This window comes from Taeniopygia guttata, chromosome 5, assembly GCF_048771995.1.
Source record: "Taeniopygia guttata chromosome 5, bTaeGut7.mat, whole genome shotgun sequence".
In the NCBI taxonomy this organism is placed as follows: Eukaryota; Metazoa; Chordata; class Aves; order Passeriformes; family Estrildidae; genus Taeniopygia; species Taeniopygia guttata.
The window spans coordinates 52,525,659-52,550,896 of NC_133030.1; the positions used below are offsets into that span (position 1 = coordinate 52,525,659).

Sequence of the window (25,238 nt, forward strand, 5' to 3'; positions counted from 1 at the left end):
TGGTCCGCCCCCAGGGTACGGCAGCCCGGCTCAGCAGCCGCTGACGGAGCGGCCATTGGGCGGGAGGCAGCGCGAGCGCCGCCGCTTCCCATTGGCGGGGCCACCGTCCTCGCGCGCTGCGCCTTTGCGACGTGATGGCGCACGCGCGGCCTGGCCTGGCTCCCAAGATGGCGGCGCGCAGGCCGCGCTGTCGCTGAGGGCCCCGCGTTCCCGTGCGCTCCCGCTGCCGCAGCCCTGTGAGTGCGCCGGGCCCGCCCGGGCCGCCCGCCGGCCACCGCCGCCGCCTGGGGAACGGGGGAAGGGAGCGCGGAGGCCGGGGTGGGGAGCGAGCGCCTCCCCGGGCACCGGCAGCCCCGCGTAGGGCGGGCGGGTCTGAGGCGGTGTGAGCATCCCCGGCCGCGTTGGGGCTGTGGGGGCGGAGCTGCGGTCGGTGCGTTCGTGTCGGGTAAGGTATGAAAAAGCCGCGATCGAGCTCTGGAGTTCTCTTCCAGTTTCATGGGGTGCGTAAAAAGGTAGGGAAAAGTTATTATTTCCGGGCGTTGCGGTCTCTGGACTGGGACGCTTAAGATGGTTCATTTAAGGTGCTTGCGGGTGATAATTCTCATTCCTGGTTCCGTATTCGGAAATGCGTTCGGGCTTTTATAGAAACAGATCTTACCGCTTCAGGCGCTTCTAGTGTTAACTGATTTTTAAGCGCTTTAGAAGTTAAAATATCTGGTAAGGAAGAAGGATCGTTGCAGTTATAAAAGCAACTTTCTAGTAAATATGATGGGAATGTGTGCTCGTGGCCTGGCGCGCTTTCGTTGATTCTGGAAATAGTTTTTAGTAGCCATGTACTTTTTCTTGTGGCAGAATTTAGATCTGTCTGTGACCGATACCACGAGTTGTGAAGGTGATTCCAAAACCACCGTGGGGCAAAGACAGTTTCGTTTATTCTGAAAAAGAAACTTTTTGAAGGTGAGCGAGGCATCGTTGTAGGCATCGTTCTGTGGCTGTTCATGTGATCTTCCTTCCGTTTTCAGAAGGGAAACGTCTCGAAAAGTAATAACTGTTTTTAAGAGTTTTAAGTTTGGGTCTTGCTGTGACTGTCTTGCTTAGAGCGAATATATTGCATCATATGTTAATGTCCGTCTGTTATGCAAACCTTTGCAGGTGACTGCAGTAATCTGGGAATAGTACCTGTAGTTAGTCGAGTTGGAGTAAGAGCAGTTTTGTGCCTGAAAGAAAAAAAAAAACATTATTTAAGCTGAAGCATGGCTGAACGTCTGTCAAAATTCAATCACCAAAAAGGTGCCTGCAGAACTTTGTGATCTGCATCTGTGTACACAAAGTGCTGGTAAACAGGGGCAAGTAGGACACTCTTGGGGTGTATTTGGTTGCCTTGTTTGGGGGATGATTTTAAATGCTGCCTTGCTCTATAAGCTCACATTGTCTTAGTCTAGGTATGTGAAAGAACACTGACACACTTTTTTTCTTTAAGGAATACAAGTACAGATCACTTTACAAAGCTTCTGCCAAGTGCTTGCTGCTCAGGATATCCTTGGGAGCAGGCAGGTATTTAAGAGGCAGTTCAGGCTCCCCTCGACAGTGCCTTTCCTAATTACCAATAGTCAGCTAATCGCCCTAACTTTCCAAATCTTTCTGCAGCCATCACTGAATTTTTTTTTCCTAGTTTTACGGACAAAGTAGATGGAAGTTGTTCTACTAAGAAATAGCAATATTGTTGGAGATCTATTCTTGAAGTTTCCTTATTAAACAGGTAACAGCAAGGATAACCTATGGCTTTTTCTTTGATTGTATTTGCAAAATATGGAGAGGATAAAGGCAAAGTTCTTTATTACTTGTCTTTGAGCATAGGAACAAGTTCTTTCCAACAGGCAAGGCTAAGCACTATTCTTCTTTACTCCTCTTTGAGCAGGAACTTCAGAAGGCAGTTCTCTCTATTTTTAAAGAATTCCTTTTTTGTTTTCTTCAAGGTCCTGAAGTCACTCTCTGAAGACTTTGTTTTTGAAAATTTAAAAAGCAAAGATAATTCTGCTTTAATAAATGAAGGAGAATAAAGAAAATTCCAGCCCTTCTGTGAACTTGGCAAACCTGGACCATACAAAGCCATGCTGGTACTGGGATAAGAAAGATTTGGCACACACACCATCACAGCTTGAAGGGCTTGATCCAGCTACAGAGGCACGATACCGCAGGGAAGGGGCCAGATTCATATTCGACGTGGGAACACGTTTAGGGCTGTATCCTTTACACTCACGTTGGTATGAAATGTCTCAATGAATAGTGAGTTTTCAGAATAAAATACACACGAAATGTGACATGCTCAGCTGATCAGATGTTTAATTGCTAATCAAAAAGATGTGTGTGTTGAAGTGCCTTTCGATATAATGTGTTCCTACACCATTTCTATCCATTCATTGCGTAAACAGGGTTCCAGTTTGGTGACCGAGAAGTAAGATGATACAAACTTTCCAATTAAGAGTAACTTCTGTGAGTTATGAAACTCAGTGTTTCACTATATGAATCTGCATGGCTTCTCAAATTTTGAATTTTTCCCTCAGTTTTCTAAATTGTTAGAATCTAGCCTTTGAGGCTCTAACCTCTGCCTCCCCAGTCTTGGTCTTTGGTGGCTGGTTTTTTGTTTCATGGTTTGGGATTTACAACTTTGTGTATAAGTTCTCCCCATTGTCCCACTCCCTCATAGACAATTTTCTGCTTTCTATATTCCTATACTTCTTTTAAACTTCTTAGTTCTTTCTTTAATAATGCATGGTGAAGACAAAACTTTTATTTGTCTTAAAGTGAAGAATACGGAGCATGTTCAGATTTTATTTGCATTTGTAGGTGTGAATAGTAACTTTCCTCCATGCCAGCACTTGAATGTGAAGCGATAATTGTTCTGTTCCTTCATGTACCTACTGCTGGATTTGTCCTTCTCTGAGGCAGCTATGGTGCAACACAGGGGTCACCTTATGTGCATCCTCTTGGAAATACAATCAGGACTTTGCACACTTACAACAAATGCTTTTAGATATCACCTGCATCTGGGCCCGATCATAGTATTTACACAGCTTTAAGGGCTTTTGTAGCTTTTTTTTTTTTTTTCTAAAGCTCCTTTTTTACTTGCATTGTTTTCTAACTGGTCACTGAACAACCAATTACTTGAAGTACTTGATAAAGCGGAATCCATTGTGCATGTTTGGTTTTAAATTTGTTTTATGTGCTGTTTGAAAGTCCTTAATCTGCACCACAGACATTATGACACTCTAGCAACCGGAATAATTTATTTCCATCGGTTTTATATGTTTCATTCCTTCAAACAGTTCCCAAGATATGTAAGTATTTAGAATATTGATGACTTAATTTAATGATTGCACTAGGTAGGAACTATTTTAAATGGTGATTAGTCACTTGGGTACTACTACTGCTGTTCACTACAGAGAGGTGGAAAATTAGCATTTTGTCTTTTAATTATTACAGCTTAAAATTCGTTGTTCTTGCCTGTTTGCACATTTCTGTTTATGCTCAGAAATGTATTGACATTGCAGTTATGACTTGCTGATATTGTTCTTTAGGAGTAGCAGCTGTAGTGCTGGCACTTCTGTATTAGCTGAAAGATAAAAAGTGTAATACAGTTTTAAAACTTCCTGACAGAACATTGAACCAGGACAGATTGTGCTTTGGGTTTCTGACCTTGAAATGAAGTTGTATGAAATAGACAATCCTCCAAGTTCTGTATTTTCCCTCTAAGAAAATAAAAGTTTAACACTATGTTAAAATAGAAATTATTATGCTCATTAAGTCTTTCCTGGGAGATTTCTGCAGTACTGTTAATGGAAACTGACAGTGCTTTTATTATGCTACACTGTATTGTATATCTGGATGCAGACCACTTTTTGAAAGTACTTGCCTTCTTTTAGGTGACAGGAGCCTGCTGTCTCTTCCTAGCAGGAAAGGTTGAAGAAACACCCAAGAAATGTAAAGACATAATTAAAACAGCTCGTAGCTTACTGAATGATGTACAGTTTGGGCAGTTTGGAGATGACCCAAAGGTAAAAATACTCATGTTGCAATTGATTTCATTCTGTTGTACTGTAGTCAAGTGACACACGCTCAATAAAGCATTGACTGGTTTTCAGTTGTTCTAAATTAAATTAGATACTCAGCATGCATTTATGGCTCTTCTGGGTAGTGTGGTTGGTAGCTTTAAAAGTAATTCTTCCTAATAAAAGTTAGGAGTTTACTGGAATAATTGTTTTCATTAAAAGTTTGTATTTTATTTCATGTAAATTCTGATATTATTTAGCAAATTAAAGTAAATTTGAGTAATTTCAGCCAGAGCAAGGAATTTTATCAATATGTAAATCATAAATCATCTGAATGGGATTTTACGAATTAATTAATAGTGAAAGAGAACTAGATCTCAGAAGTACTGAGACGTTTCTTGTTTACAGCATTGACTTAGCAAAACTATGCTTCTCTTAAAATTTGTTTATTTTAAATGAATAATGACTAGAAACTTTTGAATGAAATGTGGTAGAGCTTATATTTTTGTTGTGATTGTGTATCTGGCAATTTCATGTTGTGTCTAGTTCAGTTTATTCCTCTGCAGAGGAACAGGGATCTTAAACATCACATCCCCTGTCCTCACTCAAATAAATGTGAAGAAAAGGTATCTGAGTTTAAAATAATATTGTAAGTTGGAGAGCTTTCTGTTCTCCTTGGAGATAAACAGGGCTGCCTGGAGGTGCTGTGAAGTCATGCCCTAAACTAGCATAAAGTATTTTTGAGTGAAAGAAGGACTAATAATTTGTAACTCTCTATAGGAAGAAGTGATGGTACTTGAAAGAATCTTACTACAAACAATAAAGTTTGATTTGCAAGTGGAACATCCATACCAATTTCTTCTCAAGTATGCCAAACAACTTAAAGGTAAAATATTGCAGGGTGAGCAAGTATTGCCTGTTACTGATTTCCAGAACTTAATGTATTAACAATGCACGGATATTCTACTTCTAGCTGTTTGTCCCTCCTAATTTTATGTCCTAATTTTTTTTTTCTGATTGTTTTTCAGGAGACAAAAATAAAATTCAAAAACTGGTTCAAATGGCATGGACATTTGTCAATGACAGGTAAGATATACCTAGGAAACATTCTGAAAGTGAAATAGTTAACTGTTGCTTAAATTGTTATGGTAATGGATATTTTTTTGACAAATACTTGATTTTTTTTTCTGCTTGTTGCGTGTTTTCTTGGTCATGTTCCTCAGTTTTTGTTTCCATAATTACCATGATAATTCCATTGAACACAGAATCTGGAACAAGTAGAAAGTAGACCAGTAAGACCTCTGCAATGTGGTGGCACTAATTTAGTGCTGCATTAAAAAGAAACTTACTGTTTGAAAAGGCCAAACCAAATTCTAAATCTCCAGGATATACATCAGTTTCTTGCCAAATCTGTGATATATGGTGCAGTCTGAAAAAAATAAGTTACTTCTCAATTCCATCAATATATTTTTAATGTGATATTTTGGTAGTAGTGAAGTAGTCATTAAATTCACTGAGGAATAGAGTTCTTAGCACTGGATTTAGAATTTCTTGAATAATGAACATGTAAAAATGACATGCATGTAAAAGCATTTCTCATGTGGTATTGAAAAAAAAAAAAAAAAACAACTTGACGCGCTATAGTCTTATTCAGGAGGATTCTACAGAGCTGGGCAAGCTGATTTATTAAGGACTTCAATATTACTTTTTGTTTCCATAAGCAAACTCTTTAGAAAATGTGTCTGATTGTCCAGAAGTTGTGAATACATAGCTTTCAGTCATGCCTACAGCAGTAGAACGTCATAAAAAAGACATGTCTTTTTAATCATATGCCTGATTTGATTTAGCCCTGTGTGGGTTTAGATTTTGTAAACTCTCCAAATTAATTTGACCAAAATTAATGTGGCTCTCGAGTTGTTTACTTCAGCTGCTGTCAGTCTTGCAGATTATGGTTCTACAGGTAGAACAAAATTATGGCATAACTGTCACTGTTAAACCTGTCAAACTACTGTAATTTATCCATCAAAATTTGGACACCATTGTACTTGGAATTAGTGTTTAATATTTTAAAAACCTAACAATTAAAACACACTTCAGGAAAACACTTGTATGAAGCTGGAGGGGTTGTTTCAAATGATACATAATAATTATCTCTGTTCCGAGGAGGCTGTATTGTGCTTACTTAATAAGCACCATATTAAAAGTTTACTTTGTTTATAGGATCCTGGAAAAATAATTCTGTGTTTGCATTACAGGCCTTTTGAATAAAGGGCTCTGTTCTTACACAGCCACAGTGAATTCATGGAAATTCAACTGGCTGGGTGGATTTAAAATTATATAATCAGATAATATGCTACATAATCTATGGAGAAAAAAGGGAAAAAATACTTCAAAATCTACAATTTATATCAGGAAATAGTAATTTATTATGACAGAAATTTAGTTAATATCAATAATACCAATAACATCAGTTATTTTAGGATTAGCTTTATCAAAGGTTATTCAAAAGATAACCTTTTATATGTTAATCTAAAACTTGTGTTGTGCTTGACAAGTTCGTGGTGCTTTACAAGTTCATGTTGGCTGTTCTGTGGAGTTGTGGGGGTTTTCTACTATTTGTTTACATTTTATTGACAAACATTTTGGAAGCTCCAAAATCTGATTTGGGACCCGATTTCATGACAGTAGAAGTCCAGAAATAGTTAAGTTTTGTAAACTTTTTTTGTTTAACAAAGCTTTCAATTAAAATTGCCCAAGTTGGAATTGTGGTGGGATTTTATACCCCATTAATTGTAGTTCCTGTACATTACCTGATTGTCCAAGTGCACTTTAATCTCCAGGGTTGTGTTTTGCTTGGTTTGTTTTCTGTTGCAGTCTCTGCACTACACTGTCCCTGCAGTGGGAGCCCGAGATCATAGCTGTTGCAGTCATGTACTTAGCAGGTCGTTTGTGTAAGTTTGAAATACAGGAATGGACATCAAAACCAATGTACAGACGATGGTGGGAGCAGTTTGTCCAAGATGTTCCTGTTGATGTTTTGGAAGGTATGAAAACCACTTCCCACAACATTTTTTGCAACTGTGTGGCCTAGGTCGTAAATAAATGCAAATAGCTTTTTATCTGGGTTTCAGTCAAAATAATCTTGTGTCAAGTATGTAACTCAGTTCATATGTGCTGTGCCTTAATCAGGTTTTAAATTGAACTGGCTTAGCTTAGAATCGTAACTAATCATCATGATTAGTCTTTTGTTCAATGTTTGCTTTACAGTTTGTTTAGTTTATAGCTCATCTAATTAGCCTGAATCGTCATGGTGTGTTTTCTATTTTTTTAATGATTATCTACTCCCCATTTTAAATAAATGTTTCTGCAAACACTGGAACTAATGGAACCTAATTTCCAGCACTTTTCCCATCAATAATTGATCTCTTTGACCAAATTATGCTACGATAGAAGGTTTTTTGTGATGTTCCATGAATGATGAAGAGATTATGGGGGACCTTACCTTTAGCTCCTAACATGTTGGAAGAATTTAATACTACTCCTTTGCTTAGTTTCCTAAACCTTTTTGATTGGCCTAACAAGACATGTATGTTTTAACATAAAATCCTCCACTTGCTTTCTGTCCTGTTAGTGTGGTTACCTGGCTCTCCGGGCACACAGTAATGGCATATAGTGTGTTCTTCTTCTGAAAGGTGTGCATATACATGTAAATATTGCTCAGGATAGGTAGAAGAAACTCAGAAATAAGTTGAAAATTAATCTGCTTTTAAGAAGTTATTTCAGTCATTACTATGATGAGTAATATTTGCAATGAATTTTTCCAAAGTTGATGTCCAGTAAAAATCAGAGTTGATAATTGTGTTAAATACATGCTTGTACATTATAAGGTTGTAATACTTCGGAATTTTCTTTCTTTATTATTAAGATATCTGTCATCAGATCCTGGATCTATACTCACAGGGAAAACAGCAAATGCCTCATCATACTCCTCATCAGTTGCAGCAGCCACCATCTCTTCAGTCTACACCCCAGGCACCTACAGTACAGCAGTCACAGCAATCCCAGAGTTCAGAGCAATCCCAGACACAGCAGCAAAAAGAGTCTCAGCAGTCAGTGCAGCAACAGCAGCAGCAGCAGCAGCAATCACAAGCACAACAATCTAAAAAGCCCTCTCCCCAGCCAAGTCCTCCTAGACAAATTAAAAGACCAGCAGTAAGTTGAACTTTACCTTGTAATTTATTTTCAGGCTGCCCATTTGATTTAAAGGCCACAATGTGCAGCAGATTTTTGTTTGCTTTAAGAATGTGCCTTGTGTTAATTTTATGTAGTTGATTTTCCTTGGTTATGTGGCAACTTTGTTGATGCCAGACTGTGAGAACCCCGGGATTGATTGCTCCATCCCATATGTTAATTAAGTATCTAATGGAAAAAAGTGATGCTTTTTCTTGGATAGTATCTGTTGTTCTTGAACAGTTGCCTCTGGTCAAGCTATAATAGATAAGTGAAACTTATATTTTCCTGAAATCAGTTTTAGGTCCATCACCTAATAATCAAGCTAAAAATAGTAGGTAGTAAGCAGCCACATCAAATAAAAAGCAAAGGGTGTTTTGCAACAAATAAAAAACAAAGAGTGTTTCAAAACTCAAAAGTAGTTTTGTACAAATACAGCACAAGCAGTATGAATTTGAGAAAATTAAATGTGGTGATCCAAAATTGTTCTTTATCCAGAAAGCAGTCTGAGAAAACAAGATGTGTGGTGTTTGAAAGGTTTACTTGGTGCTTCCAGAATTTTCTTGAGTTAGATGTACTAGAAACCTTACTTAAAATCTTTGCCTGCTTCTATAAATAGGGCTTTGCATGACTTCTCCTTTGGTTTGTGCAGAACAGAAATACACTTTGTTCCTGGAGGCCAGATTTTCAATTTACAGGAACTCTTATAAGTCCCATTACCTTCTACTGAGCCAAGATGCTTTCAAGCAGCTGAGGCATTGGCCCATGACTTACAGACCCATATCAGATGTTTAAAGCATGTACATCCTCTACATCTCTAGTGGTGAAGAGTGATTGAATTTTCAGTTGATTTCACTAAAAATATACTGGTGAATCATTAGATGTAAATAGTATTTTTATTTGGATTAAGCTACAGATTGTTGGGGGGACAATTTTATTGCTCATAGAAACAGCAGTACAGGAACAGTTCTATTATATATATTCAGCTGAAGGTATTAAATATTCACCAGCCTGACAGTAGATAATGTTGATAATTGATTATTGTTTGTTATGACCCTCAGGTGTTTTGGCTGGGGCAGTACAAACTACAGTGCAGTATAATGACTTAAGTTAATGCTCATCTCTATTTTAGCAGTTGCTGTTGTTAGCGAATGGTGACTGCTTGATTCTTTTTTTTTTCTTTAGGATAAATGTGGTTTAAATTGATGTTTGTTTTTTCAGTCATGAGTTATTTTGCTCCAGTTTCTTGTTCTACTGTAATGGTGTACCTTGATGTTGTTTTTTGAATATTGCTCCATATTAACAATTGCACAATAATTGAACTGTTTGTCACCTGAAGTGATCAACTGACTTCACAAAATGAGTGATTTTTGGAAAAGTTCCAACAAATAGTGATTTGCTTCTATTTGAAAGTGCAAGGAGAGCTGATGCAGTTTTACAAGCATGGAATTTAGTGCTAGAAAATCAAGAAAAGACCATTCAAGTAAAATGAAGGCAGCAGATGAGTCCGTGAGAGTCACTAAGAAAACAGTGTGTGTGTTTGAAATGCCAAGATAAAGAGTGTCCTTAAAAAGCAGGAAAGCAGCTGGATGTTGTCTGGAAAATTGAAATTATTATCAAAGGAATATAAGAATGAGGTTGCCTGAAGCAGGCAAAAATTATCAAAAATTTTGAGAATACCCATCAGAAATAAGGAAAAATACTGTTCAAGTTGGATTGAGGTGTGTGTTCATTCTTGCTGTGGAAAGTGAAATGAAAGAAACAGAGAACAATTTATACAGGTAAAGCTACTAGAGATAAACAGTCCCTTAAAAAACCATTTTGATAGAAACGACAGAGAAGCTATGTACTGTAGCCCTCTGACCTTCATCATTCATTCTAAATACAGTTGTACTTAAAATTTCAGTTCTCTACTTTTCTCAGAAACCATCAAGTAGTCATCTCAGTGGGACTGTGTAATGTGGGAAGATTTTTTTATTCCTTTATCTGTGGTTGTTTCATGAAAATGCAATGAAAGAACAACCAATGAAACAATAAAAAACCCAGCCAAAAACTTGTGATTGGAAGGATGATGTGAGGGTTTGTGGGTTTTGTTCAGTGAGCATACATTTCTTTCCTGGCATACCATTTGATTTTATACAATGCTTTCCATCTGAAGGCTTCTGAAATGTTTTATGCTGTGCAACACTTCCACTGCCCTCCTGTCCTGGTAAATAAAGCATAAGAGCCTGAAGTAATTTTGGCAAAGGTAGAGTGACAGGACAAGGCAGAATTGGGAATGGAGGCCAAGCCTCTTGTTTTCAACTCAATGAGCAGTGAACGAGACCATGATGTATGTGCAGTGGATGATAAATATATTAAATGAGATGTAATACTCAGCAGTGGGAACAGCAGGGAATTCTGCATATAAAATACCTGCTATTTTTCCAGTCTTTTCATTCTGCTAGTTAAGCTGGTCTTTCCCAGTGTGGTTTGACTTTGTTCATCTTGCCTTTGTTGTAAGAAACTGTAGAAGCATTAGGTTGGAAAGGTCTTAAAGATCATAAACTCCAATCATTAATGCTGCGCTGTCAAATCTACCACTAAACCATGTCCCCAAGTGCCACATCTACACATCTTTTGAATACCTACAGGGATGGTGATTGAATCACTTCTGTGGGCAGCCTGTTCCAATGCCTGACTACCCTTTCCATGAAGAAATTTTTTCTCATACCCAATCTAAACCTCCCTTGGCACAACTTGAGGCCAATTCTTCTTGTCCTGTCACTTGTTACCTGGGAGATGACTGACTGCAATGGTCTTATTCTTGTCTTTTTTTTTTTTCTTTTTTTCAAACAGGCCGTATCTCCAAAAGAAGAAACAAAGGCAGCAGGTAAATATTAATATTCTATTCATGTTGCTTCCATTTTACTGTTGAAACCAAAGTAATTTGCTGACATGCACTTAGTTAGTTTGCTTATAGGCTTGGCAGTTCTAAACTATTTTGATCCTGATAATGTACCTTAAATATATGCAATAACTGTTTTTAAAATGTTCCTAACTACAAAACTTGAAATAAATTGAGTATAGCTGTGCCCAAAGAGTTCCTTAATAGGGTAAATTTAGTAGAAGTCTTGCTAAACTAGTCAACTCTCAATGTATAACTGCATGCATCATTTGGTAGTAGTTCCTCAGCAAGCTGTGAGGCCTTGAAGTGACTGAAGGTACCATGTCATTAAATACCTGCACTAACAGTGAGTGGTTGGTAATCAGTGGTGTTTGTAGTTGGTTGTTGGCATGGCTGCCACTAAAAGGCATTTTGTGTCAATAGATAGTGTAGTGAAAGAAATGTATACTCACTGCAATGATCATACCTACTTATTTTGTTTATTTGGGGTTTTTTCTTCACTTTGCTGGTTTGGAACAAAGTCATGCAGCTTAGCTAGGATGTACTTCTTAAGGAAGTCTGGCAGTTATTCCCCTGTAGCTCTGCAGATAGATTCCAGACAGCTGTCTCTTATACCTCCTCTCTCCTGTCCAGTCGCTATTTTGTTTGGTTTATGACACACATTCCCCTAGCAGAGCAAAGGTCAACTTCTGAGAGATGTTCCAACTACTTACAAGTTAAAGTTTTAGGCTAGAAAGCATACACTTGCTCATCTTCACTTACATACTGTTATTGGGACAGTTTGTCTCCAGTTACAAAGTCACTTGAGCTTGTAGGTATACATTCTTTTGGAAGACTTGTGTGTGATACGTCATGCCACTTATTTGTACAAAGGTGTTGATTTTAGTTTTCTTTGTTAAACATACCTAGTAAATAGGATTTCCACTGCCCTTTTGCATAGTGTAATGTGATATGATAATCATTATCGTGAAGCAGAGTTTGAATTTGGAAAATATTGCAGAGCAATAACCGATCACAAACTGACAAATGTTTTTTAGAACCACCGCCACCATCTAAAATTCCTAAAATTGAAACTTCACATCCACCAATACCTCCTGCACATCCACCTCCAGGTAAGCTTTTATTTTCTTAAACACATTTAGTCTTGTTAACTTCCTTGCTTTTCATTCAGGTGGTGGTGGGCAATGGTGTGGGGGCAGGGGTTTGTTGCCTTGATTAATCTGCTTGTCAAGTAAAAATACAAGGTTGATAAGCTCTAGAGGGAATTTCATCATAGTAGCACAGGCTTTTCCAGACAGAAGTAAAAATCTTAGAATGGAAACAAGACTATACTATGTGGATAAAGGCTAAAAGGGACTTCTTGATCTCAAAAGGATGGTAGATGCCATAGTGGATTATGAGACAGCCTTCAGCTGTCCTATAGAAGTTTTCCATGTTTTATCTGTCATACAGAAATTCTGCAGGTGTGCAACTTCCAAACAATAATTAAAAAAAAAAAAAAACAAAACAGGGGGATACTTTTTTGTTGTACCTTAAAAGAGGATTTTTTTTTTTTTTTTTTGCCAGGGAACACTAATACTGCACACATGCTGTATGTTTGCAAAATAAACTGTACTGTTGTAAAAATGTGTTTCCAGTGCCTTGATGCATTAGCTGTCTTCCAGTGACCCTTAAATATGACATAAGTATTTCACAGTCCATGGTCCATAATGTAGCTGTAAGATGACAGCTTCTAAAGGAAACTAGGAGAGAGAAAAGCAGTGCCCTGAAATTTAGTAGGACAATTTTTCTCATTTGTTAAAATCTAAGAATGAAGTTTTTCTAAATACCATGCTCATTATTCCTTCAGTTGTTACATCTTGAATACACATCTTGCATCCAGAATGGTTCTGAAAATGAGCAAATGAGGAAATTGTTGCCTGCTACAATTTAGGAGCTTGAAGTCACTGAAATCATGAGTACCACAGCCAGCATGCCCACTTTGTGTGATTTAATTACGTGGCTTTCCTAGGGGGCAATTTTGCTGTTAAAATCCTATTTAGGCAGGTAATGGATGTATTTCCTTGTTACCTGAAATTTTCCTCTTTGTTTATACAAGGATGTAATTGCACAAGCACTGAAACATAACAAAACTAAAGGGCAGCTCTGTGGAAGTCAGGTGAAAAAAAAGAATGCATCTTGACCAAGTGAACTAGGAGGAGGATTTATGTCAAATTCTGTTTAACAATGACCGTGTAGTATGCCACTAGAAATTACTGCCCTGCATGCGTTTCAAAATAGCTTTTCTTACTGAACAATGTTGTAGATACTCATATATACAAGCAAGATGTCCCAAACCCTTTTCTATTGGTCCTGATAATCTCTCTGACCATACAGAGAGGCTGCTATCAGGTTAGTCATCCTAGTGGTATTAACTTACTTTATAATGTCTGCATTAAGAGGATAAACGATTCTTATTTAAAGAGAAGACTGCTTAAAGCATGTTCTTTCCAGAAGTGGCTAATTTAATTCTGTAAAATGCTGACCTTTTTATGAACTCCTCCAGAGTGTCAGGTACTGAGTTCACTGAAATTAATCAGTGGGCAAAGCTGATCAGATTTCACGTCCTTCTTACTTACCCTTTAGTTTTCTTTTCCTCTTTCTTTGGTAAACAGGTTTAGAACTGAGTGTGAAAGACTTGAGACTTTGGCCTGTGTTCTCAAATAATGTTTCCCAATGTGTGAGGCAGGTGAAGTGCAGAGGGTAATCCCAGGCCACCTCCTGGACTACCAAAGAGGTAGAAAGGATATCTGAACTAGAGATTTTTGGTATCATGAGTCCTGTGACTTTTTAAATCCACTAGTTGTGATTCCATCCATCCAGTCTGTTAATTCTGCTGATTGTACAACAATATTTAAATTCATCTTTCTTATTACTATTTTTATCATTTAACTTTTAGAATGGGAAAAACTGACCTTGAAGCTTTGATAGGCAGCTTAGTTGGTTTTTAGTGACTTGAGACTGTCTGACTGGATACCATATGGCATTCAAAGACTTAGAGAATTGAGTTCTCTTTTGCTAATTTAACTGGAGGAAAAATATGAAGTATTCAGAAGCTGTTCTTGCCACTCCCCTTCAAAAAAATAAATTAAATTTTCTTTTCCAGAGCGCAAGCCGCCTTTGACAACAGCAGTTTCAATGGGAGAACCAGAGCAATCTGCTCCTGTGGATTCAGTAGATGTGCCAAAGGTCCAGATTCCTCCTCCTACTCATCCTGCCCCAGTACATCAACCTCCCCCTCTGCCACATCGTCCCCCACCCCCACCCCCCACCAGTTATATTACAGGAATGTCTACTACAAATTCTTACATGTCAGGGGAGGGTTATCAAAGTCTCCAGTCAATGATGAAAACAGAAGCACCAACATACGGAGCTTTACCGCCAGCCTATGGACCACCAGCTCATCTACCATATCATCCTCATGTCTACCCTCCCAACCCTCCACCACCAGTTCCACCTCCACCCCCCGCTTCTTTCCCCCCCCCCAATATTCCACCTCCTACTCCTGGATATCCTCCTCCACCAACATACAACCCTAATTTCCCACCTCCAAGACTGCCTCCAACTCATGCAGTACCACCTCATCCACCTCCAGGGCTGGGAATGCCACCAACTAGCTACCCCCCTCCTACTGTTCCCCCAGCTGCACAGCCACCTGTACCACCTCCAATTCCTCCACCTGGTTTGCCACCTGTAGCAGGACTTGGACGTGCTACATGGATGAGATAGCATGAGGTAATTTGCACGAATATACCTTTATGTTGATTAGGCAGGAGTAGATAGCCAAAACCTATGTTGTAAAGATGAAGAGGAGGGTAATCTGTATAATTTAGATGAAGAAATGAGATTAAATGAAAATTTAGCTGATCTGTTTGCAGTATGGTTTATGGTGCGTTATATAGGTTTCTAGATTTTAATCAGCTTTGCAGTATCTATTCTAACTTTATACATTTGACTTAAGTTTAAATTGTCTTGACTTATTCCAGCACTGGATTACTTTGTACTAGCAAAACCAGCCATATTGGCTCAATTATATCAGTAAGAAGAAAATTTCCTTCTAGAAATCAGTGCCTATTTTTAAGTATCAAAATAGCCAGATACTATGATATATGATCTATAATAAGAAACTTCATTTTTAATAGTAAGTAAAACAACATGATGTCAAGCATAAAAGCTGCTTTATTTAAGAGAGATTCTGAATGCTAGCTGACTGGAATAATTTTGAGGTGTTTGCCTTGCTGATAGTTTTGGTTTGGAATGTACTGGTATCTTAAAATATTGTATGTTTACACCTATTTGCAAATTCCTGTACATAATATATATATTTTCTAAGTGTGAAAGTCTGAATGTAACAGCCTACTGTGATGTACATCATAGTTGTAAATGGGACTACTTTGTTCACTCTACCCAAATAAAATTGGTTCTGAATTTAGTGGATTTCCAGGTTTTTCATATTAGTTCAGAGGTCATAACTATGGTTACTCCAACATACTTACTCCAGGGTATTTCAGCAGTGGTGTCCCAAATCTTACTCATCAGTTTATTTAAAAAGAATGTATTTTATTTTATTCAGCTAGAAGTATACACTATCACAATCAATCTCTTACTTCATTTTTACTAAAATATTTCAAAAGAATGTTTTACACACATTATCAAAAAAAACTGTACTATTACTTTCCTTCCCCAAAAAAGTCAGAGTGGTTCAATAATAGGTAAAAACGCGTGCTAAGGTCTAAAGATTTTGCTATGTACACAACAGCAGGTGCTAACTTTTCCAGTTCTTTGTAAATCATATACAGAAAATATAGCAGGGCTGTAAGATCACAGGTTTAACAGAAATCAAACTTTAAACTGATTTCTAAAGCAGCACAAATAGACTTTCCCCACATTATGAAAAATATACAATTTTATCACTTTACAGTCATGCACTTTGAAAAAGATCAGTAGTACTCTTCCCCCCCAGTTTCTAGAAAGATAAAAGGTCACTTTAACACTGATTTCATTTAATATCTAATATTTGGATAAAAATGTGCCATTCTCAAACAAGGTTGTGCTCAGCAGTCTTATCAAGGTGCAAAGAGCCAACTGAAGCTGGTTACACTGCAGCATTTCAGGAACTGTTAAGGAAACACTGCTTACTCCAGTCACTCCAACAAAAGTCAAGGATGTGATTTTACTTTTCTTAAGCAAGCAAAGTCCATTTGTAAACAGTGGGTGCTTTCTATGCCAGAGGATTGCAGAACCCAGGGATTCAATCTTGAAGAAATGCCCCAAATAGATGAATTTAATGGCCACTATTTCAAGGGATGCTCCCCTTCAACTTCATGTACAAAACTCCTCAGGTAGTTTTCACTGAATACTGAGCACATAGGTAAGTGAATTTAAATATGTATATAAAATATCTATTTAGACAGCTGAAAATTCAGCACCCAAGTCATCCTATAAAGTCATTGAGCATCATTTTACCCCAGGAAGACAAATTTTAGCTCAAATTGAGTAAGTATGAAGGTTGGCAAGCCTAAAAACCCCTAAACAGTAACACTGCAAGGTACAGCACTGTCATCTTCTGCAAAATCAGTGATGTGCATCTTACATTGAAGATGATAAATAAAATCTTCAAAAGGGCAGTACCCTACAAGTATGAAGTTTGTTCAGCTGAACTGCTGGCTACCCTATAAAGTGGCTCTTCAGGATTTACAGGGCTAATTGACCTCAATTGCAGCACTGTTTCCCTTGTAGGTGAGATCTGCAGGTGGAACAAAACAAGCTTTGCTTGAAGTCAATTAATAGATTTCTAGAGAGATTTGAGAGCAGGGAATATTTGAGTGGGAACTACATAGTGGTGAGACAAGTAATCTGATGAGTATAGCTCTGGTTTTGTTGAGAGGACCTGCTAATAGCCTCATTTACCCCTTAAATAGCAAGTGTGTCATGAACACAGTTAACTCTCTCCAAGTGCTGGCAACATGTTTGTTGCTTTAGTTAAAATTCACTGGCATAAATCAACCTTGTTCCAAATATACTTTAACTCTCTGCTTAATCCAGCAGTCAGATGCCACCAAAGTTTAAATGGGCCAAGCAGATAAAGTAACCCTCAGTTTGACCTTAGATGTTAAGGAATAATGATGTTCTGCTTTACATCACCTTTTCTGTTACAGAAATCTCAATGTATAAATTGTACAGGAGGAAGACAAGTAATCACCAGTGGTGACTAGAAACTGGAGGTCAAAATAAAAAGCAGAGAGGAGGAAATCCAGAATCCTCTAAAGATGCTTAAAGGAGACAGACTCTAGAATGGATTTTTCCAGACTCCATGGGATTTAAATACTATTAGACAGAGAGCTATCTAGCTCAGTGTTCACTGACTGAGCAGTAGTAGGACATAATCTACTGGTGGGTGTGTGAGTGAGAGTATGCACTTGTGTTTTGGGGGTGGTTCTTGGTTGGTTATTTTTAAATAACCTACTTAACTGTTACATTTCTATTTCTGCAATGAATAATGAAGTGGTGCTTACTCTTAGTGGTTATTTTGTATTTTGGTCGTATTCCTTCTCTATTATTTTACTGGTTACAGGTTTTGGCTCTGACACTGCAAATCAGCCAGGCAGCTATAGTTTATTGTACACCATGGGACCAATTACCTTTCATAAGTTGCCACATGGATTCCTTGGTATTCCTGCAGTGTTCATGTAATACAATACCACAAGTCAAGAACTCAACTGGTAGAACAAATTAATTTAGAGGAAGAACCTGTCCAGCTAATACAACTGTAGCTGTGACTGATTCTTGTAGGGAACAAAAAGACAGTAATGGTGTTTGAGGTCATTACATCCTACAACTAATCACTAAAATTGATGCAACTTTTGAAGAGGAGGCTTTGATCTTTTCACATGCCTGTCTTTAAAATTATTTTACACCAATGAGTTCTAATAATGAAGCCCTGCTTCCTTGGACTATTGGGAAAGAACATCTAACGAAATACAGGGACAGCTGCTGTGACAACTTGGAAAAGGAGGGAGTCAAATTCTTACAACTACACAGGCAGCTACTCCACAATAGCAAAATGTAAGTAAGTCCCATTATTTTATATACAACCATTCAAAGAAGCAAAAACCCACTTGTTTTGGTTCATTAACAAAAATAAAGCTTGAATGGCAGGAAGCAGGCTCACCTGACAGCCTGTGTTTATGGAGTTTTTATTCAGCTCTGCAAGGTTGTTGTTTGGTTACTTTACACAGGAACCTGTATAGGTGAGGGAACTGGTACAGGTGAGGGATCCAAAAAGAACATGAAAAAAACCCACCCAAATCTTCCTTTTGTGAAAGATGAGCTGCTTTTGAAGCTCCTGTGTAAGCCATAAGCATTGTCAGGATAGCAGTTTCTGCTGAATTATTTCATAGTGAAAGCATTACAAGAAAAGTTTTGCCATTTTGTAGGGAATACTGTTGTGTGGCTAAGTGACTTCATTCACATTACGACTGCAGAAATCCTGTGTCATTTGATAATGAAAAATTGTTCATTAACACCTGATATGGAGACTTAAGCCTGTATGTACGCTTGTGTGATGAGTACCACTGTACAATGTAGGGCAGTACAAGTGTTTTTAGCTTGCCACTCAGTATTTTACACAGAGCCTTGTGAAAACAGTTGCATGTCATTCTTCAAAATAAGGACCTCCAAAAAAAGTGTTAGCAGCTCATGAACTTGGCAGGCAGTACACCAGTGAATTTGAATTGCATTTTCCTTGGCTGCCTGGAGCCACTAACCTGGCTATGAATCACAGACAAGTGGGTGGACAGGAGCAATACAAACGGTGACGTCTCCGCAGGTTAAGGGTTCTTCTTGTTCCTCTTAGAAATTCTCTTGAGTTAGTTAATTCTACAAACAGACCATTACAACAAAGCAGGTTTGAACTACAATAAAAATTATGCAAGTCTGGCATTATTGGATGGTTACCCGGTGAACAGTAGCTCCAGAGCACCACAGCCTGGGAATCAGGCTTTTAGCTGCCATATTTACACTATTGTTACAAAAAAAAAGCTGAAAAAAAAGAAGAAGAAAAAAGGAAACCCTGAAAACACTCAACCCAAACTCCCAAAGAACAGGCAGCCAGAAACACTGAGCTCTGCCTCTTCAGTCTTCACAGAATCCATCACTTCCAGTTGCCAGGACGGTGTTCCTACAAGGGACCCTTGAACTGGTTTCCTGACAGATGTTGCCTGATGGAGGGTTTGGAGCTCGCAGCATCACCCAGCTTTCGCCAGACAACCTGCAAGAATAAATAAAGGGTTTTAAAAAAAAAGCAATATTTTTTAAACTGCAGTCTGAAATCCAAAACCAGCCCTTTCTTAGAGCTGGTCTGCAGTTCTCAGCAGAGACACTGGATGGCATCTTTGCACCAGTTTCCAAGGAAAAAAAACATTGATGCATTTTTCTAATTAGTCCCTCTTGAAATTAGAACCGTTTTTGCCTGGGGTAATAGTATAAAACAAATACACTAGATTCAGAACATAAGTTCAATGGTAGGTCAACCCTGCCATGCTTACAGAAAAGATGCTACCATGAACAGAAAAGATAATGAAAAAGATAATGATTAAAATTATATATACATGACTTTCTAAAAACATACATTTTATCACTCTAGGGCCACTATTTAAATAAAAAATAAACGGCAAAAAACTTTATAGCTGCCTTGAATCTACATGGAATGAATATTTAAAAAGAAAGCAGCTGATGATAGACAAATAAGAGATGAATCCGTTTCGGAGGATGAAGTTACAGTATTTTACCTTTCCCCCAGCATAGCTACAAGGGAATGGGAAATTAAGCAGACAAAATATCCTAAAAATCAGGTCTTAATTTACTCTGGGGTCTTTGCTTTGCTTATAGGGATCCAACAACCAAAATGAAGTGCCTCAGCCCTTGCCAAGGATTCTCACAGTGTTTTAGCTCAGCAAACTGAGCTCGTGTCCACACCCTCTTTTTAGGGTTAAGGAGGGTTTCAGAATTTAAACAGAGCATTAAGCCCCTCTCAACTGCTGGAGGGCACTAAATTATGCCACCTGGGCCCACCTCTCATGTGACTTCAAAAAAAGAAGGCACATAGGCATTCTCCTCCCTACTCTGGGCAATTGAACGGCACATCCCCAACTGCAGGTGACAGGCAGCTCAGGCAGTGTTCCAGCAGAAGTCTCAAACTTTCTGTTCAAAGCCAGAGTCCGGCCAAGGTGCTCTGGGGCTGGAGGCAATGCCTGACACCAGACACCTCAGAGCAGAAGCTGGGTACGAGCACTCACTGCACAGCATGTGGCCAGCTCAGTTAACAGTGTGGTTGCCCAAAACATCGCCAGTTTAATAGCACCCCACATTATCATGATGCTGTTCTATGACTCCAGACAAGATTCTCCCTCTGACATCACCATATGGTTTAGGCTCAAACCTGTTCAAGCTGTACAGCTTTAAACATGGCAAGCAATTGTTGCTTAACCCAAACCAAGTCCTTAAGGGCACAGGTGGAGACAATTGCTAACAGGACCCTTCTAGTCAGGGAGAGCCCCTTGGACATCTCTGGTCAGCTAGACTAGCTGCTCTACAGCCAGGAAGGCAGCAAAGTGGGAACTATCTACTGAGCTAAGGCTACTCTGAGCAGTGAACAAGGCACTCAGATTACCCAAAACAGTGGTCAGCAGTCTCTGCTCTTCCCTTGTGCCTATGGACTTCACAAATCTTACATGCAGCAGATCCCTGCTCCTCCATACTTTTAACCAAAGACCTCAAAAGGAGCCCCAAGAGTTGCTGGAAGGAGTTCTTACATTGCACATTTCACGAACTATTGCCTTCTCCTTTTCACTTAGGTCTTCTTCATAGTTGTCTTGCATTTGCCTGTCCAAATTTTCATGGACCTCAAGGACCTACAAAAAAAAAAAAAAACAAAACAGTATTACAAAACCATTATGATCCTCAAATAATTATTTGTGTCCCTAAGAACATCATTAACAACTATTTAAATCGGCAGGATTCACAAAGCCTCAAGACAAGCAAAGACATCAAGCATGACATCAAGCTGGGCACCTCCGTCCTCCCTGTTCTCCCAGCCATGTCCTGCCTCTGTCCCACCACCTTCATGGTGTGGCTGCTGCCAGGCCTGGGGACCACTGGCAGCAGGTTGCTTGTGCCCACAAGTGCATCTCTTCCAGGAAGGCTGCTGGTAGTCCCACATTCCAGGCAGCAGCCCAACAAGCATGATGTTGTCCCTCACCATGTGCTGCCCACACCCCAAACCTCTGAGCAGCTCAAGTGGGAGCCAGTCCCAGCCTGCCACATCCCACTGTCCTGGCAGCCCCCACAGAGCTCCTCCAGGGAGGAAGTGCCCAGCTGTCACCAGCTGGTCCCTTGATCACAAAAGGGGGCTGCCTGAGGCTAAAGGCAGCCTTCATTTCCATCTGGAAACACTGACCTGAGGGACACCCCTCTGCCACACCCACACGCATTCCCACAGCTCCTCCAGACAGGCACATCCCACAAGGTGTGCACAGCACAGCACAGGAACCTCCAGGTTTTACTGTTGCCTCTGTGCTGATTTACACACCTCACCCAGGGCTTCAGAGATCCTGCAACACCCAACATCATCAAACAGCACATGGTCTCATTCACCACATGCATCCACACACACACACAGGAAAGTGAACGACAGGTGTAGTTGTATGAATAAATATTCCTATACATCCCGGGGAGGTACAGAGCCAGGTGCTGTGCTAGGATGGGATTCAGCCTTTGCTGAGGTAGATACAGCAATGGCTGCTCCACGAAATGAGATACCAGGGAAGATTATCCCCAGGTCTGCTTCAGCACAGCACTCCTGCTGTACTCGAAATGAGTTACAAACAAAAATAGGTCATTCTCTTAGGGCCTGTAGCTTACTTGGGACCAGTCTTTGCACAGATAGGAATTATCTACATCCATTCTAAGAAGGGAGGAAGGGCAAGAGGGACGCAAAAAGCATGTACATGCTGACAAAGAGAGCATCTATTTTCTGCTAAAGAGGAGGGAATTAATTATTGATCCAGCTGGACTCACACATTGAACTTGCTTGTCTGGAGCCCGTGTGCTTCCGATGCTGGCTGCACAGCAGCAGCCTGCAGGATCACATCCTGGCACGGAGCACCAGGGCTGCCTGGCTGGCAGCTAAACATCAGCTGTGCACACAGGGCAAGTGTCAAGGAAACCATGGGGTAGATTAGTTAAAGATCACATCAGCCCCAGCCTCTGTTTTCAATAGCCATCCATCTTGTAGGCACGACAGTGTCAGTGAACTAAAATAAACTGCTTTCTACAACTTAAACTAAACACACATTCCTTAGTTCAGGAGGAGAGAAAAGGTGTCATAGCACATTCTTTATCTCAGTGGAAATGTCTTTTAATAGTGTTAACCAGGCGGAGCTGGAGCTGAAAGATGATCACATGGAAGTTATGTTTGTATTTAATTTCTGAATCTCATTTGCTCTGGAAATCGTCCTGCTTCCCAGGCTCAACCCATGTCTGGCTAGGCACTTTGTAAAGATGTGTTAGCATCTTGGGTATGGAAAAATGGGATTAATAGTGATAAAATGCAACAGCCTATCCAGGAAAGGCATGTTGGAAGAAAATACACTCTGAATAGTGAAATAACCTCCTGAAGAAAGACAGGAAGGCTTTTTCTTAGTGCTGACCCAGCCCCAGCTATTCTCAGATCCTGCCAGATGCCTCCTCAGCTGTTTAGAAGGACCAGGTTAATGTTCCTCCAGTTACACCACTGGGGAATACAAACATGCCTTCACATCAGCTATCTATGGATCAGCTAAAGTTCAAGGACTGTGCATTCAGTGTGGTCTAAGAAACTGGGGTATGTTCTTCTGTGATTTCTGCCACCTCTCAACCCAGGAGCCTAAAGGAAACAGACAAATGTACCTCAGGCTCTAAGCAGCTCTTGTCATCCCCTCCCTTTTGCTTTTCATCAAGCTGCACTGACAGCACCTGGTCCTTTGTTGCCACAGCAGCCCTTGGTGATCTGCCTGGGTGAAATGCCAGCCAGTGAGCAGCCTGCTCCACTCGGGCACGGGACTGGACTGGGAAATGCTGCTCTTCTGCATAGGGATGTTACTTCCCAAAAACAACTTTCACCTTGCTCTCAGTGGCCATGCTAGCTTGCCTGGCATTTTCCCTACTGATACATAAACTGAGGAACACCTCAATGTTCTTTGAGACCACACGGATGTCTGTGAGCAAGGCAGTGGTCCCTCAAAGTCACCTGATGACACATCCCTTCTGACTTGCTGTACTGATCCCATATGGCCAAATATATTTTAAAAACAAATATTCAATCACAAAAAACACCACCAAAGAGTCTGAAGCTTTGGAAGGGAAGCTGAAAGCTGAGATATTCATTTCGGTAACACAAAGCACGCAGAGATTAAGGGATACTTTCCAAATTGTGCAAACCTCACTCATTTGTTGCTTCATAAGTCAGCTGGACACAGAACTGGGAAGCATCCTGCTTCAGCAAGGGAACAGTCCATATGTCCTGCTAGAATTTTTCCCTAGTTTTGGAAGGCCAAATCCTGTCTTATTCTCAATTAATGGTAGTAACGATCACCTGCTTGATAGGTGTGCATGGAAGAGGTCCAGGCTGCTGCTGTGGGGGCAGCTGGGTTATAGGCTAAATGTCATTATTTTACATTTTGTCTCCTCATCATCTCCCCACGTCTTTAGCAGTTTTGCTCAGTTCCTAAGAAAAGTGCTTTGATGTTCAGTGAGATACTGAGCTGTAGCATATGTACCTTTTATTCTTGTTAGCAAAAACAGCTGTTAGGAGTGCCAACCTGTCATCTTGCTCCTTATTTAGTAGGTGCAAACAAACAAAACTATTTCAGAAGGAAAAATAAAGAAAATTCTAAACATGCTCAGGGAAGAACCTGTGCTAAATTGCAGGTAGTAGTTCAGCCACATATATAGAATTTAGCTGGCAGAAAATCCCAGGGAAAAAGCCTAGGGGATATATTATGTATATGGGTGCAAAGAGGCAGTCCAGAAGCCCTGCAGATCCATGTGGAGTGGACAGTCTCTCAGTGACTTTTGCTTGAGCACAGAGCCACATCCTTGCAGCCTCATCACTTGTGGATAGGCTTGCAAGCAAGTGTTCCACAAGACAACTGGAGCCAACTGCACGGAATCATGGAATATTAGAATGGTTTGGTATGGATGCCATTCATTAGAGCAGGTTGCTCAGAGCCCCATCCAGCCTGAGCTTGAAGGGATTTCCAGGGATGGAGCATCCACAGCTTCTCTGGGCAACCTGTTCCAGTGCCTCTCCGCTCTCACAGTAAAGAATTCCTTCCCAACAGCTAATCTAAACCTGCCTTCATTCAGTTTAAAACCATTGCCTCTTGTCCAGTCACTATGTGACATAGAAGTCCCTCTCCCTTTTTTATGAGTTCCCTTTAGACAACTGGAATGTGCTATAAGATGCCTCTGGAGCCTTGTCTTTTCCAGGCTGAACAACCCCAGCACTCTCAGCCTTTCTTTGTCAGAAAAGTGCTCCATCCCCTTGATCATTTGCATGGCCTTTCTATCTCTCCTTGCCTTTTCCTGCAGTAAGGAGCTGGCCTGCTGAGGCATAAGGACTTCCTTTCTCAACCAAGCAGTGCTTCTTGCAGTATCTGCTGTGGTACAGCAAAAGCACAAAGTCTCATTTGCAAGCTGCTCTTTTCTCAAGAGAGAGTCACGATCTGTATCACAGGAGGTGAGGGTCTAAGGCAGCAGCTGCATCCAGCTTCCCACATGCAGGGGCTGGCACTGGAAAAGCTACCCAGTTCTGCAGGGGGCAAATAAGATCTACTCCAAATGGTACAGCATTACATGGCCAAAATAGGTCTGCAGCTGGAGACCAACACCTACTAACTATTTCACTGTGCTACAAGGGAGGAGGAGAGATTGAGACCATGACCAGATTCCTCAGTCTTTCAGATTCCAGATATCTTTGGAAGTGGGCTACAGGA

The 25,238-nt window shown here is 39.9% G+C and overlaps 2 protein-coding genes across 6 annotated transcripts in view; one reads left to right on the forward strand and one right to left on the reverse strand.

Moving 5' to 3' along the window:
* Positions 1 to 62: 62 nt before the first annotated feature.
* On the forward strand, positions 63 to 15,637 carry CCNK (cyclin K). 4 transcript variants are annotated; one of them, XM_030274956.4, is made up of 12 exons: positions 63 to 236; positions 853 to 957; positions 1,977 to 2,243; positions 3,257 to 3,338; positions 3,924 to 4,055; positions 4,830 to 4,935; positions 5,078 to 5,135; positions 6,924 to 7,093; positions 7,975 to 8,261; positions 11,118 to 11,151; positions 12,204 to 12,278; positions 14,312 to 15,637. In XM_030274956.4, the coding sequence occupies exons 3-12, from the start codon at positions 2,047 to 2,049 to the stop codon at positions 14,932 to 14,934; spliced, it is 1,764 nt and encodes a 587-aa protein (XP_030130816.1). In that variant the 5' UTR covers positions 63 to 236; positions 853 to 957; positions 1,977 to 2,046; the 3' UTR covers positions 14,935 to 15,637. The 4 variants fall into 4 exon arrangements, with proteins under 4 accessions (XP_030130816.1, XP_002200602.1, XP_030130817.1 ...); XM_030274957.4 differs by lacking the exon at positions 63 to 236 and adding an exon at positions 373 to 512; XM_002200566.7 differs by lacking the exon at positions 853 to 957 and having other exon boundaries at positions 109 to 236.
* Positions 15,638 to 19,243: 3,606 nt separating this feature from the next.
* The window catches only part of CCDC85C (coiled-coil domain containing 85C), a 106,275-nt gene continuing 100,280 nt past the window's right edge, over positions 19,244 to 25,238 (reverse strand). For both annotated transcript variants that reach the window (XM_030274961.4, XM_030274960.4), the window contains 2 exons: positions 21,018 to 21,116; positions 19,244 to 19,474 (listed from right to left, as the gene is read on the reverse strand). In XM_030274961.4, the coding sequence (XP_030130821.1) occupies positions 19,385 to 19,474; positions 21,018 to 21,116 (189 nt within the window). In that variant the 3' untranslated portion in view covers positions 19,244 to 19,384. The remainder of the gene's footprint in view (positions 19,475 to 21,017; positions 21,117 to 25,238) is intronic.